The sequence below is a fragment of the Chelon labrosus genome (assembly GCF_963514085.1).
Source record: "Chelon labrosus genome assembly, chromosome: 23".
NCBI lineage: Eukaryota > Metazoa > Chordata > Actinopteri > Mugiliformes > Mugilidae > Chelon > Chelon labrosus.
This window is the reverse complement of record NC_140356.1, coordinates 1,583,248-1,602,311: the sequence shown is the minus strand read 5'-3', so window position 1 is coordinate 1,602,311 and position 19,064 is coordinate 1,583,248. Positions and strand designations below refer to the sequence as shown.

Here is a 19,064-nt window from a genome sequence, read left to right as displayed (position 1 = left end):
TTTGTGGTAGCAGCACTTCTTAAAGTGTGTCAAACGTTTCAAAGCTTCTCCTCTCAGCTCCGGAGTACACTTTGGCATTGCTTTAGTGTCTGTGGTCATCAATTACATTCTCTTGAACAGCAATATCACTCTCTGCTGTGCACCGCTCTCAATTTAAGAGCATCTCTTCTCTCACTGGAGAGTCTTTGCTTGCTTTGCTTATCTGCATGCATTCCCTCCCTTTTCCCTCCTTCTCCCTCAGTTAATCTGTCCATCATTCCCTCTGTCGGCAATCATTCTCTTTCCATTGCTCCCTCGGAAACTCATACTCCCCATTTCTTGCTTTTGGATTCTACACACTTAATTTTATGGCTTTAAAGCGTCTGTCATTCACAAAGGGTTCAAATCAAAAGGGCTACAAAGTATTCATTTGGAGGAAAGTTTTTTTTTGGGGGGGGGGCACGTTACAGCCAGACGTTATCCTGAAAGGCACAGTCCTTCCACAAATTCCACCAAAGGTCGGCATGTCACAGCACTGACAGCACCTCCCCAGTGTAGAGAGGAGGGAGGCATGAATTCCAAAGAAGATACATCTATTCTGCATGCACAGTTCTGTTTGCATATGCACATCGGTTTGGTCAAGGACTTGAACTGAAGCTCAAGGACTCAAAATTCTGTGCGCAGGGACTGGCACAACCAAAATTTACGGGCTAAAGTGGCTGTGCTTTAGTGGGATTAGGGGCGTTTTGTACGAGTGTTCAGATAAATTTGACAGATTTATAATTCACTGATGACCGTGCAGCGCTTTTAAAGTTTTGATTGATTCCCACATTTCTTTTTATTCGTCCTTCATGTTTATACGGTTCTGTACATTTCTTTCTTTCTGTCTTCCTCCCTTAGACTTTGACGAGAGTAAATTGGCATCAGTACTGCTATTCCTTTACTATCTTGGATTCCACAGGCGGCTAATCCTTAACGTTTAGTGATGCGTGAAGTGTGTAAAAGTGCTCTGTGAATCACGAGGTTCTAGGGGTTGTGGGTGACCTTGATGAGGCTTAGAGGGCCCATGGGGTCCACACACTGTTATACAAATACACTCACAGTGAATCCACCCTCTGAGTGGGAGGCTTTGGGTGGAAGCAGAAGGCTTCAGGGGGTAGAGCTCAGAGAAATCCCCTGACTTGATCTCACTCAGCACGTAAACGGCTGCACGGCTGCATTGTGGTGTTACTGTCCAAAGACGTTTATGCTACTCCCCGAGCTCAGTTCAAACACCAGCGCTCCTTCCTGACTCATTTTCACGTCAGCTATGAGAGGCCTCCGTGCTTCCAACATGGAAACAGACATTCTTCCATATGTTTACTGTGTAGGAGGCCAAATTAGCTGAGAGAAGTGTTTAGTACTGATAAATATAAATCTGAAACACAGTTCCATTTATGCCCTTGGCAACGGCTGTCACAAGTTTACACATTATTGGATAGAAGTACATACCATTCTAGATTTCCAATCATTTGACCAAACACTGAAATATGTGCATAGCTGAAATCTCAAAGACGATTTGATAACTATTTAATGGGAACTACAACATTGAGTGAACACGACTTCTTTTTTTTTTGCAGTGTAGTAAAAGATCATAATACATAAGAATGGGCTGCATTCAAAGACATCCAGATACAGAAAGTATTGGACTCAGAATGCCAGTCCTTTCTGCATCGTGGTGTTGTGTTACAGTATTCATATGCTCTGTAAGTCACTTGTCATGATGTCAGACAACAGCTGCTGCACAACAGACCCCACATTAGCTTCCTGTTAGCTTCTAAAGTCTGTTTCTAAATGCCACTTTAAATTGCACCAGGAGATTTGGAGCTTTGGTGATGAATGACAGTGGCAATGACAATGAACAAACAGTATTACAAATGTAACAGCTGCTACAGACCAGCCAAACAATCAACCACATTTGTTTCTAGTTATTTTCTATAATAGTGCAACAGAGTACATTCTCATGTCATACCAAAGGTATGTAGCAAAGCAAAGGAAACTGTACAACAGACATTTCCCAACTTCCACTCAGGTTTACTGGTTAAGGTTACAGTCATGTACAGATGCTGCTTTCACCCTCAAAAGGCATTTAAAGGAAGTGATTCATTGTCACAAAACTGCTGCATATGTTCGGGGACTGAGTTGCGTGTGGCCAGCAAATGTGGATGCCTTCTAGGACCACACACTGATTGGCAACGCAAGGCTATGTATAAGCACCACACATGTGGGTGGCCTCCCCTGTTAACCTTGAATGGACATGTGTCGTGGAGCTGCCTGGAGTGGATAGTCTCTCCAGTGACACGACCTGGGTTACATGTGTAAAGTTCTTCTAGCTGGTTTACAAAACTGAGAGCTTGACGCTCCCCTACCTACTTAGCCACTGCACACAGGGATCGTAGGATTGTAAGTTCCGGAACTTGTTGTACACAGCCGTAGATGTTATTTAACAATCCTTAGTTTAGTCATCCTCACATAAGATGAATGTAAAACAGCTACCAAATGTTGCCATCTGTTGCAACCTCCACTCTTCTAACTGCCTTCACTCACTCTCCTCCTGTTTATTAATTTTATTAATCTCCTCCCTCCCCTTGTTGGACCTTGTCTGTTGTGATTGTTGAGTCACCTGCAGAGCAAAGATTTCCACGCAGACAGCTTTCCAAACCCATACCTCTACAGAGCAGCGTTATTCCTGAGTTTTGACATATCAGCATCATACAGCAGATAAAGCGTCAAGTCTGTGTTGTAAAGGAAATCATTTAACGACCAAAACAACACAACTTAGAGGAAAGGAAATATTTTACTAGAGGCAGAAACACTTCCTTGCCATCGTGGTTCAAGGGGAAAAGAGCTGCTAACTCTTACCAGATACAACACCCACGTGAATATTTTATCTGTTGTGTTCCCTTAAATCTACCCATAGAAAACCAGACAGCTTCTGCTGACTACTCTCTGCTGACTACATGAATTCTTTACCACGCATACCCCGGCAGCCCTAACTTTATCCAGATTCCAAACATAAACCGTTGCACCAGATCAACACTCCTCACAGGAATTACTCAAGATACTGAAGAAATTAGAAACGTTTTTTTATTTCTGTTAATCTCTTGTCTCCCTGTCAATGGAATGACAAATGGATTTTGCACAGTTTTAAACAACACATTTTATATTATTTCACATGATAACTTTGTATAGGCCAGATTTATTGAAAATACATGGGTATGTAGTTACTTCATTCACATTTCCTTCTTAAAACTTTCTATTAGAACTGGTCCAAAATATTTTGGCTCAAGGCAAAAAACACCACAAATCAAGTTTTTGTTCACCCCAGCAAGTGCCGTAAGTAAGTAAGTATGTCGATGAGCCACAATAGCGTGGCCACACACAGATGAATTGAATAGCGTTGACTTTCTCGTGCCTGCAGCGTATATTGAAGTCTTTGATGGTAGTGAACAGTTGGTTGTCATAGTCATATGCTGGATGTGGGCGACTTTGAAAAGGGTCGAATAAGCATCGCTAAATTACTGTGTCAAAGCATCTCCCTAACAACAAGGAGTGTAGGCAGAGCTGTAGCCAATCAAAAATAAATAAATAAAAAATCTTGGTTGACTGAAATTGTTCCTACGCTTTAAACATTCACATATGTGTCTGTGTGTGTTAGTGGGTTAGAGAGTTCTTGTGTAGGAGCATAGACAGTATAAGGATGGACAGTGGAACAGTTCCTCAGAAGTGAAGCTAAAGCAAATAGAGCTCCCCCTGGTGACTGGCTGCAGTATAGGTCATAAGCTCCACCTCCTCCATGTAAGTGGATGGGACTTGGGCCAAACTAAAACACTAAAATACACGTCATATTTTTTTTTTTTCAAGAATGGTTTCTGTCATTTTAGGTAGTTAATATAATGTTGATGCATGTTGATGCATCAGGTGTCAATTTTTTGGATGAGATTAATTTGAGTTAGTTATTTGACGCTATTGAAACAGGATGTGACATAATGGCGACTTCCAGTTGCCATGCTAACCGCTCTGTAAAGCGGTCCCATGGGACCGTGAGGGCTGTAAAAGAAAAAAGAAAAAGAAAAACAAGCATAGTGTATAATCCAACAGGTAGAGGTAGAGCAGAGTGCAGTATTAATTAAATGAAAATGTGATTGAGTCTGGAGGAAGTTTCTCAGATCGTACTGCACAGACTCTGGCTCCAAAATCACAAGATGGTGCTGCCCGTATCCCCGAGAAAATAGCATCAGTTTGGCCAATCCAAGGAAGTGACGAGACGTTGTCCATATTTATACAGTCTATGTGTGGGTCTGAATAGGTGCTTTTTATTAGAGAATTAGTGTAAGATAATCTCAATTTCTACAGTGTTATTTCATAACTGTACAATCTATGTCTACCCTGTTAGTGTTCATGTGTTTCAGTTATTGTAATTTCAATGCACGGACACTGTATCTGCCGTGTCTGTGCATTTTATGCTCGTTCTTACTTCAGGAATTCTCTGTCTTTCCCTTTTTTTCTAGCTGTATCTGCTTTTCTTTCTTTGACTCATCTTGTATCCTACAGCCTGCCCCCGCTGCTGCTGTGAAGGCTGGTTGTTATTTGAACAAAGCATGCTTTTTTATTCCAAGGCTGTCACTCAAGACCTCATATATATATATATGTATAATCATATTGTTCATATTGTATACACGCTTAAATAAAATTGTGCTTTTGTTCCTCAACACAAATTTTGTTCTGCAAAATCGATCAAGTTCTGAAAGCAAACTGAATCATTTTGCAGGTTTGTTACGAAAAAATTATATTAAGTATGTTGATAAAATGCTTAAATGTCACATTTTTTTTTTTTTTGTTCTTGTGAGTGCAAAAAAAATGGAACCTTAACTTTTCAAATAGGAAAAAAAATAATAGAAATGGCATCTGTGAAAAATAACAGAATGACTTGTGGCTGCACCACATAATTTGTCTGACACAGCTGACTGGATCCACAGGGAGGGGGGTGCTGTATTGGGTTAATGTCTACCTCCTAATTTATGGATGTATACGATGGGAGGGTTGGAATGAAAAGAGAGAGACAGTGAACTGGAAACCTCTAATAAAGCTAGCCCCTGTGTGTTTGTGTTTTTATCCCTGGGTCCTTTTTGTGCACTCCGAAGTATCACGTTAAATTCAATTTAAATGTTAAATGTCCTCAGTAATTTTGTTCAGCCTTGAATGAGATGATTCTTCTTTTTTCATTTAAGACTGTATGTGGTAAACAAAGAACAGAAAAACATTACTGCACAGAATCGCATATCCATTTGTCTCTGCTGTCATCCATGGTAGTTTAAAAGGGCCAAAGGAAATATTGGTGATAATAGCGTGTATGCAACCATAGCACCAGTTTCCAACTCTTTAATTCGTTTTCTCTCCAGACACGAACATTTTTAGTTTTCTGACAATGCTGCTTTTTGATTAGGACGTTGGCTTCTGCTGCTGCCTGGCTGCTATTTCTCTCCTATTTATTTAATTCAGTCCTACCCAGATGAATTAGAAACGGAACGGCTCAATCTCGACTTTACTTCTTACAACATCAGAAATGATTCACTCGACACCTGGACTGTAACAGGCTTTAGCTCCTCTTTTTGTCCTAATGGGTTCAGTCCAATTATTTCAGCTTTGGTGAACTTTGCCTCACAACTTGAAAGTGTTAATTGCCATGAAAGTGCTGACAGTTGAGGGGATGAAGAGAAATACACTAGAATCCAATACTCCAACCACCCAAACACACAGAGATCCTTTTCTCTCAAATGAACCTGCTGAGCAAATTGGTTTGCTGTCAGAATCTATCAGTATCTACTAGCTTGTCCTCAACAGCCCCCCTTCAATTTGGTGGGAGGATTGTTATCTGCCTACCCTGGCATTTCCAGAGTTTCCAATTAAAACTAGAACTTCAAGCGTGTTTTCCCTTTGTAACTTTGCTGCTAACTAAAGTTCCAGCCACAGCAATGCAGCATTTCTTGACAGTATGTTCTGTGTTTATTCAGTACATCAGGAATTTCTGACACTGACTGATTTCTCCCACTTAGTGAAAAGAACTCCAGAAACATTATCAAACCATAGCAGAATGACTGCACACTGCACCACTCCTGACAGCTATATTAACCCTACAGTATTCAGTATTCAGTATTAACAATAATACAATCCATTCAGCTGTTTTTATTGGATTCACAATTGTATTCACAATTGCCTAACAAAACAAAAAATGATTAAGATGCTAATCTGGTGTAACTACAAGGTTACCAGAATGGCTAACCACTTTCCTGTCTACCTGCTCTGTTACTTAGACATGTAGCATCCGCCTAGACCAGACCAGGCACCCCCACCCCATACCAATGACACTCCTTGATGGCAGCAGCCATCCCCAGCAGGATGCAGCCTGACACAGGCACACACGCCTTCCCTCCAAATTCACTAGATCCCAAACTGATCAAGTATCTGTGGGATGATCCACAGAGGCCCCTCCCCTCAACTCATAGGACCCAAAGGCCCCCACTAACAACATTCTGTTGCCAGACACCAGAGGACACCCTCAGAAGGCCCATGTCCATTCTCTGATGAGTCACAACTGTTTTAGATAGGCAGTTATGCCTGATTGGTGTAATGTCTCATGGCAATTGCAGGTTTTGTTTTGAAGTAAGGAAAGAAAATCCCCGGAACAATAAGAAGAAAGAGAATTTGAAGTATCATGTAGTAGTAATATGGATGTCCAGATATTTACAATACCAGAAATTTGATAGGCAATACCCCTCATGATTCTTAATACTAAATTCAGTGCAAATTCTTTTTAAATAAAATGGTAATAATTTTCCTCTTGCTACAAATGCATACTGAGTTTTGTTGTCCATAACTTGACATTGATCATTGGACTCTGACCCTAAATATTTTCACAAATTCCATTGGACCAGTTGTTGCAGGTGCACTCACTCCCAGAAACATGTGGAATTAGCCTGGTGTAGCCGACTCAATTCGCCTGGTAACGTGCCACCGGGATTTCACGATGGGTCGTGTTTCATTCCATACAGAGAAAAAGAAAAACTCTGCATGCAGTTGGAGAGTCCTAATTGACGTGGCCGATATTTGCCAGGGCATAATCATTTCCAAACTGCTGACTTCCGGGCTAATGCACAACAGTGTCTTGCCCGGACATAGTGGTTTCAGTTTCCTATTTCCATGTTCACTCCAGTTTAGCATTTTCATTCATTCATTCATTCATTCATTCATTCATTCATCTTCTGTAACCGCTTGTCCTGTGAAGACTCGGGGGGGGGGGGGCACCCTGGACAGGTCGCAAGTATATCGCAGGGCTTTAGCATTATCTTATAGTACAAATCAGCTAACATGTAGCTAACAAGAGCTTGTAGATACCACAATTCCTCTATCCTCTTCATGCTTTTGTTTCTCAGACTCTGTCATGAGCAGCTTTTGCTCTCTTGACTACGCTCTCCTCTAATCATTGCTCTGACTTTTTCATCCTTATCACAAAGTCATGTGAGTCTAAGCCTTCTTTAATATTTTTCCCTCCCTGTCTCCTCTTCCCTTTGTCCTTTGTTGTTGCTGTTATATTATCAACGCAGACTTTTTCACTTGGATTGAAACAATACAACAGTGTAGAAAGAAAAAAAGGCAAAAGACGCCTCCAGTAGGTATTACATACATCCTCTGCCATAGTAGATGAGGAGTTGTGTGATGACAGTGACAAGTGAGAAGGATCTAGGACTGCAGTGACAGATCAAAAGGAGCTCATGGGTTCTGTTCTCTGTTCTGTTCTCTCCTTCACTTACCTTACCTACGTCCCCCTTCCCGCTCTTCTATTTCAGTATGGGTTACTGCATCCTGGTGGCTCATGGCCTGGGACGGCTATGTTCGGTGGTAGGCCGTTGGGGCACCACAGTCCTCAGTGTTTCTATGCTGCTGCTGCTCTTGCTCTTCTCCTGGAAAACTGTCCAGCAGAACAACGTCTGGCTTTCCAGGGAGGCCCTTTTTCGGTAAGTTTGCATCTGTATCTGAAAATGTTCCTTATTTTCCAAAACTTGTCAGTTCTGTTCTTTGTTGTTTAGTTTATGCTAAGTAGAAAGTAATTCCCCCTCAACCGGTGCAGGGTCTGTCTGACGTCCATGAGCAAGCTATACTTCCAGAAAACAAACATTCAGTAGAGACCTAACAGTCTTAGAGGTAATAAAGTCCTCCGGATAAAGATTCAATAGACAGTTTAGGACTAAGAGGCACTTCCTCACCAGTGATTTAGCTAGCAAGGTTAACACTTTCCTCCAGAAGGAAAGTATCTGTAGACATTACCACAGAATGTCTACAGATACTTTCCTTATGTGAGTCTTTACATTTGAAGCAAGTACCAAATATATTAGGATTAAAGTGGTGCAATTTAGCTGCTGTTATGTACAGTCATCCAGCAGCAGTTTGGAGTTTATGGATTGGGTATGAGCTAGAAAGCATGCTTCTGACCATTCCTCCTCCGTTAAATTGTCCTGCAAGTCTGTTCTCCATGCTTGAAGTAAGTAAGAAGTTGCGATGGCTCTTTAGACTTATATCATTGAAGTAGTTTTTCTATCTCAAAGTGAACAAACCTTGGTGTATCATCTTGTGATTGATCTAGTGCCCACAAAGTGTTTTAGAGAACCCCTTGGAAATTATTTGCTACTACCAATGATACTTATTATGCGATGTAGGCTCCGTATATCAAATCCACCGGAGCGTCATCTGAAGTTTTTAGGATACAACTGAAGTAAATCTGCAATTTCTTACAAAGGATTTAACATGGTCAATGACACTAATCTGATTCAGTTTGACAAGTGACCTAGAGCTGAATCTGAAATATTTCTTCTTTAGTTATGTTTATAAATCATGATCCTATTGCGCCTGTGACTGTGCAAATACAGACTAAATGAACGTCCATGCACGGAATAGAAACAAAATCAATATGTACATGATACCCGCACAGTGCTGTTGTGTTATCTGACTGTCAGACAATGCCCAGCCTTCTATTTATTGATTTATCTGTCCATGTGATGGCTTCCATGTGACAAGCTTTTGTGCTGTATCCATTCATCACGACAAACTGTTAAATAACAAAGCCCTAAAGTGTATTTTCATTCACTTGGATGCCTCTGTTTTCTTGCAGTCTTGGAATGTGCCATTTTATCTTTGTGTGTGGACTTGTATTACTGATGTTGTGTGACATAAAGAAGTAGTCACGTTGTAGGGACTTAATGTCCTAGGGACGAAAACCAAGTCTCCATGATTTGAATCGTTTTATAATCCCTAGACTTGTTAGGCAAGTTCAGAGTCTTGGATACGTCCCCAGGAGATGAATGTGGGTCGGTATAATGTACTCTGAAGTGGTGAAAAATGACACTGTGTGTGTGTGTATAGATGGTGGTCCTTTATGTGTGTGTTTACATGGAAGCATGCGCAGTTAAAATAAACTCCCATTCAGATGGAATGAATATCACAGAGGAGAGGTGGGAAGTGGAGCCTTCACTAGGCTCCTCTGTAATTTAACCACTTGTTCTAGACAGCATTTGAACTTTTGCAAAGTTGCAGGATAGTGTGTGTAGCTTTGCATGGACATTCAGCAGGACAAAGAGCCTCCCCCAACTTGATTCTGAAAGAGAGGCATTGTGAGAGGGGAATCTGAGTGAAACATCATTGTCTTTCTTAGATAGGATATAACTCAGTGAAATCTGAAGACACGGACATTAAATATCATTCAGTGGAAGTTTATCGTCCCAGAGATATCATTTTCTCTGATGTGATTAAAAACCCTGACCCACATGGGTAATGTTTAAATCAGCCCATTGCCCTGTGGCTAAGGCTCTCAGTCCTGGGAATCTTAGCCACCTCCTGGGGTTAAGACTTTCTTTCCTTGAAAGGCTTTTTTGTTCTCTCAGGGATTTTGCTCAGAAGTTGGCACCGCCATTTCTTCCTTTAAACTGACCTCATGCCCCTCTCTCTCCCTTTTCTTCCTCTTGTTTCAGCTCTGGTATCCAGACTCTGCCTCACAATGCCAAAGTCCACTACAATTACGCTAACTTCCTGAAAGACAACGGTCGGCACCAGGAGGCCATTCACCATTACAACACTGCCCTGAGGTTTGTCTCCAAACTAAACTCAAGCTGCTTTTGTGTGTTCAAGTAGAACAGTTCTGCAGAGCAGACTGGCCCCCTTTAGATGCAGTACACGTCCAGCCATAAAGTTTACAATCAGCTGTCCATCTTATCCTTGTGTTGAGATTTAACCTCAGTCTATGCAATTTTTACAAGAATACTGAAGGCCTGAAGCAGAGACTAGATAAACTCTGTAGTCGAGGTATAAAAATGTTTACAGTTGACTCTTGAAGGAGAATCGGATTCCTCCAAGGAGAGAATAAAAACATAGTCTCTGAGGGCTGGCAGAGAATTTTAAAAGTCTCTCTTGGAATAAAATTTCTGGTAGGATGAGCTGGTACGAAATGCAATAATATTGTAATATTGAGTTTTTATTGCAATTAATTAATGAGTGTAGTATTATGACGATGGAGGTTTTCTTTGCCACAAGAGAGTTTGTAATAAAAATAACTTTTACAGCAACTGGATCAAAAAAAGTCAGAAAAGAGATCGTCAGACTGTGGTGCCCTTTGTTTTGATCATTGTTAGCCATTTTTTAAGGGAGAGCAACTGGCCTGCAGGCAAGAGGTTTGCAATTTATGGACTAATTAGCAGACAAACATGCCATTTAGAAATCCCTAAATGTATGTTAATGTCACAAAGTTTCAAAGTTTGTTCCCTGTAGATTCTTCCTCATAGTTAAATGTTATTGAACAGACTTTCATTATTCATCGTTCAGTAATGACTTCAGCAGTGTATTGCAGAAAACTAACCCTGGATCTGTCATTAATGGTCCAGTCACATCTCTCCTGACCTCTCCCAGGAGACAGCGGCTGCCGTTGCTCACAGCCTCTCTTTGTTCATGAATTTCATAAAGATTAGTTTGATTTGTTGCACCGAAAATACTTTCTTGTAATTTCTGCGTCCTGCAGAGAGAAGTCAGTGCAGCCACCTTGTTGATTTGATGTACTGTGAACCACAGACCTTCAAACACTTGCTGACATAGACATGTACATACATTACATATCTGTATGTACAATATACAAGGGCAAAGCTGGTTCTTGGAGTTTTCACCCCTTATTTTATCTATGACATGTATTAGCCCAGTCCTGACTCATTCTCCTTGCAGTGAGGGAAAAGGAGGCTTGTTCTTTGTTGCACACAGAGGCTGAGCTAACCCGGCAGAGCCTTTTGGATTTCAACTGATGCACAGGGGAAGAAAAAGACTTCTGCATGCAATTTTATATTCCTGCAACCAATCAGAGGGTGGGGCTGAGCTGCAGCTGCAGATAATAAGAATATGTCAACTTTATTATTCTGTAAATGTATATTGTTTTGTGTGTATGATGCACTTACAGTATCCGAAGGCAGACTGCTGCTGGGCTCATAGGATACGGATTTAACACACAGTGGTCATTCCTACACAAGTTATTAAATCACACCTGTTCTTATATTTAGCATTTACCCCCAAGCAAAGTTGCACCTTATAAACATGTTCAAAGTGTTGAATCAGGTGTTAGGGTAACCCTAACCCTAACCTAAACAATGGGATGTATCTCAGTCAATCACAACCTGTTACTTATTCCACTGTGCCACACTGTAGCATTGGCCGACATGAACCTTTATTACTATAATCACACACATTATAGTTGATTTTGACTTGACTTGATTGCACATAGAGCGATCAGGCATGACGTTATGACCACCTTCCTAATATTGCGTAGGTCTTCCTTGTGCAGTTGTGACTCATCAGAGAATGGACATGGGCCTTCTGAGGGTGTCCTGTGGTGTTGTTAGTGGGGGCCTTTGGGTCCTATGGGTTGAGGGGAGGGGCCTCTGTGGATCATCCTACAGATACTTGATCAGTTTGGGATCTAGTGAATTTGGAGGCCAGGTCAACACCTTGTGCTGTTCTTCATGTTTCTTTGAGTTGTTCCTAAACTGTTTTTGTGTGTCTCGTTGGAAACTAACGAGACAGAATAAGATTAGATTGGTTTATAACAAGACAAAAAAAAAAGTAAAATAATATCAGATGTAATTTTTAGGGCCAAAGGAGTTTGGCAGGGTTGCCCTTTAAAATCACGGTCCTATTTTATGACCTACATCTTTTTTCACGACAATGCTTCTGCGTCCTTGGGCATTTTGACCTTTTACAGGAAGCAAAACAAGTTCTTCTATAAAAATAGATGACAGTGTTTGGCACATACAGTAATGGATGGCTAGGAGCTCAAGGTCACTGCATGTAAAGTAAGGCTTTTTTCATTTTATGGGACCTTTAAGAAACCATGCACCATTTACTGGCTTTCATCCAGGGTTCTACTATGTACTGAACTTGAAGTGCATACAGTTTATTTATAGGGTTTGGCTCTAATGGGAGTTGAAACTTCCAAGTATGACAGCATTTCTAGTACATCTACACACTCATTTCCTTTTTATTGTTGAGGACAAATATAACTGATAAGTGTAGCTGTCCTTGCTCACGTGACTAAACAATGCCTGTTTATAATCAGATAGATGTGCCCACGCAGTATTAAATGCATGTAAGCGAGTTCACTCACATATACACACTCAGATGCCTTCAGGTGCATGCTCTGGTGCATGTAATGGCCTTGTATCCGCAGAGCCTGTGCTCTGTTCATCTATCAAACATACAGGCTGCATTAATGAAAGAGAGTGTTCATTATTTATCCCTGCCAGTGGAGAGCCCTCCATTACTACCCCGATCTATCTCTTTCTATCTACCTACACCTTCCTAACTACCTACCTATCTATCTTTCCTTCCTTCCTCTCTACTTGTCCTCCTCCTGTCTTTCCTGTCTTCTTGCAGCAACACATCCACATACAGTATGTGGAGGCTTCAGCATAGCAGCACCCTGCTAATCCAGCATGCCGTTCTGCCAAAGTGCAAAAAGAGATTCTCAGCAGCTTTCATCTGGGTCCAAACCCACATCCCAGCTCATAATAACCCCAAACACGCCAGGCTACTTGCTCTCACTTCAGTTAACCAGCCTCCACTTCCTTTTTGGCTGCTTTTTCTCCACTTGGAAGGCAGTGAGAGGTACCGAGATTCCTTTGATCCTCCACACTGAAAAAAAATGTCATTCTTAAATTTTACATTGACGAGTGTCACATATATCAGTTTTAGACAAAAGGCTGGATTGAGTCTTCATGATTTATATTTTCATTCTGTTTAGTTTCACATGCATGCTTGTGTTAGAGACATGAGGTTGGCGAGAAGATTCCTTGTCTCAGGACGCTTCTCTCTCTCAGTTACTTATTTAAAGGATTCGGTGATGGATGTCTGTGATTGATATCCTGCTTTTAGGCTCTGGAACAGAGGAGCAGAAAGGAGGTGCAGATTTATAACAAACAGAGTAGAAAGGAGCAAATGAGATTGCCATTCTTTTCTGAAGCTCATGAAAGGCTAGAACCTTGGTTTTTGGAGGCCTGTACATGTTCTCATGCCCCAGTAGCCATTAGACAGCAAACATCAACTTATTGGTAAAAAAAAAAATAGGTGGTTTGGTAGGTAGAGTGGGTTGTCCACGAACTGGAGGGTTAGCAGTTTGATCCCCACTGAGTAAGACACTGACCTCCCAGTGCTTAGTGCTGGTGTGTGAATGTGTGTCTGCTTGTGTGAGTGAATAGGTCGATGTGTCACTGTGACTGTAAAGCGCTTGAGTACCAATAGATAGAAAAGTGCTATATTACCATTTAATGTGATTGTTGTGGTTTGTTGCTGCGTCTCCACCGCATTCTGCCATAAAACACCTACATACTGTATAGACATGCGGAGCTATGTTACTATAGAGACAGCAAAGAGCGCTGCCACGGCACGCACTCTCCTCTCGCCCTGGGTCTCTCGTCATTGATTGTGTCACCATTATGGGCACTCAATATAAAAGTATATTTCAATTACACGGAGGTCTTTTGTAGCGGTGATGGAGAGCGCCATTAAATGTCAGCAGAGAAGCTGCTGGCTTTAGAGTCCACATTCAGTGCTGATTTATCTGCACCATTTGCTCGGAAGATAATCATTATCACTGTGACAAGCCACTTAGTCCAATCAAGATCATGTTCTGGTATGCCTCCCTGTGGAAGTATGTAGCCATTAGCGCTTACTAAGACGAATATAGTTTGACAGCATTGCTCTGTATCAGCCTACAGACAAGTTTCATACCAAGATGATTAGTCCGCTATTAAAAAAATGTAAATACTGTTTAAGCCTTTGATGTACGTAACTATCCAGATTAGCCACTGACTAATCATGAATTTAAAAGTAGAATTGTACCAGTTTTAGCCAATTTAAAGTTTTTCCGCAATATTCTGTCCATTCAGTGTAGTCATGGACCACATGTTCATATAAACCTGGAAAGAATTTTTATTATATTACATTCTGTCATTTAAAGGAAATATTATTTTTCAGACTCAGATGCACTACTTCTAGGTTAGAGATCAAACTGAAGCAGACGAGTGTCATTGACCAGGTCCTTTTATGTTCCCTGACCTGTATCCTTCCACTCAAGCAGCATCCTGATGCACACTGATTTAAATGTGATTCACTCATCAGAGGTTAGTTTTGGAAAATCCACCTGCAACTGTTGTTCAGCAGTTATAAATACAGCTGTGCGTTAAGTCTCCAGCAGTAGCTTTGTGATAGGGCTAAACTTGGCATCTGAACTAAGTTGAAAGTGTCTGTGTTAGGCTAACTGGCACGTGATCAGGCACACCATAAGAAGATCAATACATGATACTTTGTTTGTTGAGAAATAGAAGAGCATACAGATACACACACGAATATAGATATTAATAAAGAGCAAAACAAATAACTGCTTAACAAGTAAATGGTTTTGTATTTATATAGAATTTTTCTAGCTATTGGTAAAAATTGGCATTTTACCGTCACAATGTAAAACCACTCGTTCACACACTGTACCAGGGATCAAACCACTAACCCTCTGGTTTGTGGAAACCCGCTATCTGCTGAGGCACAACTAATCCACAAGTCAAACAATGGCCGTTCAGTATTAGAGGGCGAGTATCTTTCAGCAACAGTCTCAATTTTTAGCTGAATTCACATATATGACTGAAGGTAATACAGAATACAGAAGTTACAAAATGGAATGCATTTTGTGATTGTCAGCTGAAGAGAACTGTATACGACAGCAGCCTGTTGCTACTGCTACAAAGATAATTGATGGAGAGAAGAAACTCCAAAATACATCAGAATATATAAACACAACATTGCAAATTTTGTTGTGGTGTCTGTGTGTTTCTGTAACTATAATTTTAGGATTAGAGCTGCACGAGTCCAATGCTGCTAGTTTAGATTTTGGTTCTTTATATTTGATTCACACGCTTGACACTTCAAGCCTGCGTTTTTGTAGGCCACTTGTGTACAGCTTATACATTTGGTTCATTAACACAGAGTTTAGAACACAGAGGAAAACTGCAGAGCTCTCTTGTGACCATGTTTACTTGTGCTGAACGATTTCCAGGAGTCTTGGGAGTCTCACACAGAAACATTTATTGAATCCACTGTGGGGTTTGTACGACAACATTCATTCTGAGCAACTCTCCCACAGAATTCAGCCAGGAGGTCTGGCACACTTACAGTGTGATTGACATTGCCCGGGCACTGACCTTTTTCAGGTCTTATATGTGCACAGCCGACACATAGAAAAATAAACACAGTTTCTTGAGCGTCCCATCAAACACAAACATGGTAAGACAAAATAAAGAGAAAAGCTTGAACGTGTTCTTTTGGGGTTGTACTGCCAATTTGTGTTGGAAGCCTTGTGACCGGGCTACAAAAGGATTCTAATAAGACTTGGAAATCTCAGTATAAACATTCATTGAACACCCCAATTCTGTTTCTCTCAGCAGCGTGCTTTTATAGGCCTTAGTGCTACACATGTCCTTGTCTGTAGCTTTCCACAAAGTGAAGACAGCTTGCCGGCCTAAATATTTACAGAGAAGGGATTTATGTCTTAAGACTGGAGCTGCAGGGTCCTTGGGGTAGAGACACGGACTCATGCATTCTGTCTTGCTTGGTATCAGCAGTGAGAGATACTGTATACATTTGGGAACACTGTGACCTAAGTAACCTTTACACTTAATAGGCTACTGTATCTGAATGAACACAATATTTGGAAAGGAGGAAGGAAAATTCCTCCATAGTGATGATTCTCAGTGGGGTCTGTCACTAATGCACACATTTCACATAGCACTCCTTTTTTTAATAACTTTCTGCACAGCTGTATATACATTTTATAAATTTCCTTGTTTACACATAAATGGGAAAAATGCAAGTAAAACTATACATGCAGATAGAAAATAAAATGTTAAGAAATAGTTTGAGGATTTGCAAGAGATGTCAGTAGGGATTTCCTATGTTTTATACATCTGTGACTTGGCTGTGGCTCTTAATTTTCCTTGGCAGAGTCAAAGATTTGCATTTTCATCTTTATGCAAAACGTTCTAAATTAATAATTCTGTCCTCCTCTCCTCTGCTCTCAGGTTATACCCCCGTCACGCCAGCGCCATGAACAATCTTGGCACTCTGACTCGCAGCACGGAGGAGGCTGAGCGCTATTACAGGAAGGCCCTGGACATCAACCCTCAGCATAACCGAGCTCTGTTTAACCTGGGAAACCTCCTTAAGTAAGAGAAACAAGCACTAAATGGCTATTGTAGAGAAGACATGCAGTGACAGTATTTAGTTTTGATCAGACAACACAAAAGCCTGACCTCGGCATTGGCCTTGACCTAACAGAAACTGAATGCACTCATCACAGCTGGAACTGGCTAATGTTGTTAGTAAATAGGTTTGTGAGAAAGTTCCCAGAGATCAATCTCTCAGTTCTACAAACAGCTTCCAAAACTGGCATTGTGTTTCAGCAGCAGCAGTACATTATAGATAAAATGACTGTTTTCCCAGTCAGTCAGTCCATTACAAAAATCAAGACTCATTCAAGTATTGATATAAATTATTATTACCCTCCAAAAACCCTCTTCACGCTGGTCCCTGCTTTCTTGTGAGCTGGCAGGTATATGTAACTGCCTATAGCAGCAGTCCTGTGGAAAAAGAATGCATAGAAATCTGGCTGTGAAGATTGAGTCAGCCGAAGGAAATCTTTAATTGGTCACTTATCTCTGTACACAATATTGATTAAGCAGCTCACAATGTGAAGACTGAATTAGGTAAACAGTAAAGGTCGGCCCATTAGCAAATAAGCTAAAACAGTAATGATTACATCTTGTGCGTTGTACGTTTTTGCCATGCTGCTGTTCAGATACAAAGTTACATTCATGAAGAGCAGAAAATAATGACAACCAGTTTGGAATTACATACAGTTGCTTGTTCCCTATTGTGTTGTGGTCTCAAACTCCAACACATACAGTATACCATCTGTGTCCCTTAAAGGTTTCTAGTGCAAAAGAAAATTACTCATAAATGTTTCCGCTAACTACACATGTGCTAATGCCAACATACTGTATAGGGCTATTTAGGAAGAGTAAACAAGATTCCATGAGTTCATCGAATAGTCTGTTCCAATTTCATCTGCACACAAAACAGTTTTTAGCTTAATTTTTGGCCATTTGATTGGTACCTTTACCCGCCTTACTTTGTCACTGACTGTAAGGCTTACAGTGTGTCTTTATCTTTCGCCTTTGCCCTGCAGAATGCCCATATTTATAACATCATAACCTGGAATGTCATCATGTTGACAGTGTTTCAGAAAAAGTATGATTCTGAGATGCCCTTATAGACACCTAATCAAAGTGAGCCCCTCATCAAATAAACCTGAGAATACCTGTACATAATTCAAAATGTGGTCAACACAAACGGATCAAGTGAAAAGATTAAAGTAATAACCACTGTCAGGAGCACAATCTTCTACCAACTGAATCTGCCCTGATCAAAAGCAGCAATACATGCAAGTTTTCCTGTCTTCACAGACTCAGTCTGCCTCGAAATAATGTTTTCTCCTGCGGTCACAACGTGATCACTTACATCCATTCAGGATCTGGCTTAATTCATATCCCCAGGTCAGATCTCGTCAACTAAGCACTAAGCAGTCACGCTGCGCGAAAGTGAAAAATGTCAGTGCCTTCTCAAATACCGTTGCTGGTCTAGGAAATTAAGTATATATTGAGTCTTTATTGACAATGATTCACTGCACTAATGATGCAGGGCACTGAAGTCAGAGTGTGTCAGTGTGGACATGACCTTGTGGAGCTGATGCATTGGCATCCTTATTATCATCATTATCAGGAAGCTAGGGAGCTGGTCATGGTGTGTCAGTGTAGACGAGGACAGAACTGAGAGATGCTGAAACGTGGCCCCGGTACCCTGATAAAAATGAGTAGTCAGCTAAAGAAGTAGTGGCATTACTCATACTGTAGTCCAACACTGTTTGGCCTCAAGAATTATGAACTGCCACATTTAGTAAATGAAAGTTGTCAATATCCCTGACTCTTGACGCCTCCAATGTAACCTGACTAGCTTTTTATATAATTATTACATTGTGGAGTTTTCTTGTTAATTTGTTTCTTTGTTTTGCAGTCAAACAGCCTGCACTGCCCCAAGCTCTGCTGGCTCTAACAGAAAATAACATCAATAATACAAGTTGAAATGAAGTCCAATTTATGGCTGAGCTCCATTACCGACTCTGTCTCATCATTTTAGCTGTGAAAACAAACAGAGCTGCTGAACCATCGATCCACTGCTGCATGACCATGACAGCTCTGTGTGTGTGTCTGTATGTCTGTACGTGTGGTTTGATTGTTTTTGTAGATGTGGATAAAGGATCTGTATAAATTTTTAAGATAATACAATGTGAAATAAAGTAGAGTGATATGTATAATAATATTATTTCGAGGGATGATAATGATGATAATGATACTGACTGG

The 19,064-nt window shown here is 40.8% G+C and overlaps 1 protein-coding gene across 1 annotated transcript in view; it reads left to right on the top strand.

The window, feature by feature from the left end:
* Positions 1 to 19,064, top strand: part of tmtc1 (transmembrane O-mannosyltransferase targeting cadherins 1) — a 109,058-nt gene that overhangs the window by 74,979 nt on the left and 15,015 nt on the right. The window contains exons 9-11 of the mRNA XM_084573375.1: positions 7,866 to 8,033; positions 10,041 to 10,154; positions 16,668 to 16,811. Coding sequence (XP_084429501.1) covers positions 7,866 to 8,033; positions 10,041 to 10,154; positions 16,668 to 16,811 — 426 coding nt within the window. The remainder of the gene's footprint in view (positions 1 to 7,865; positions 8,034 to 10,040; positions 10,155 to 16,667; positions 16,812 to 19,064) is intronic.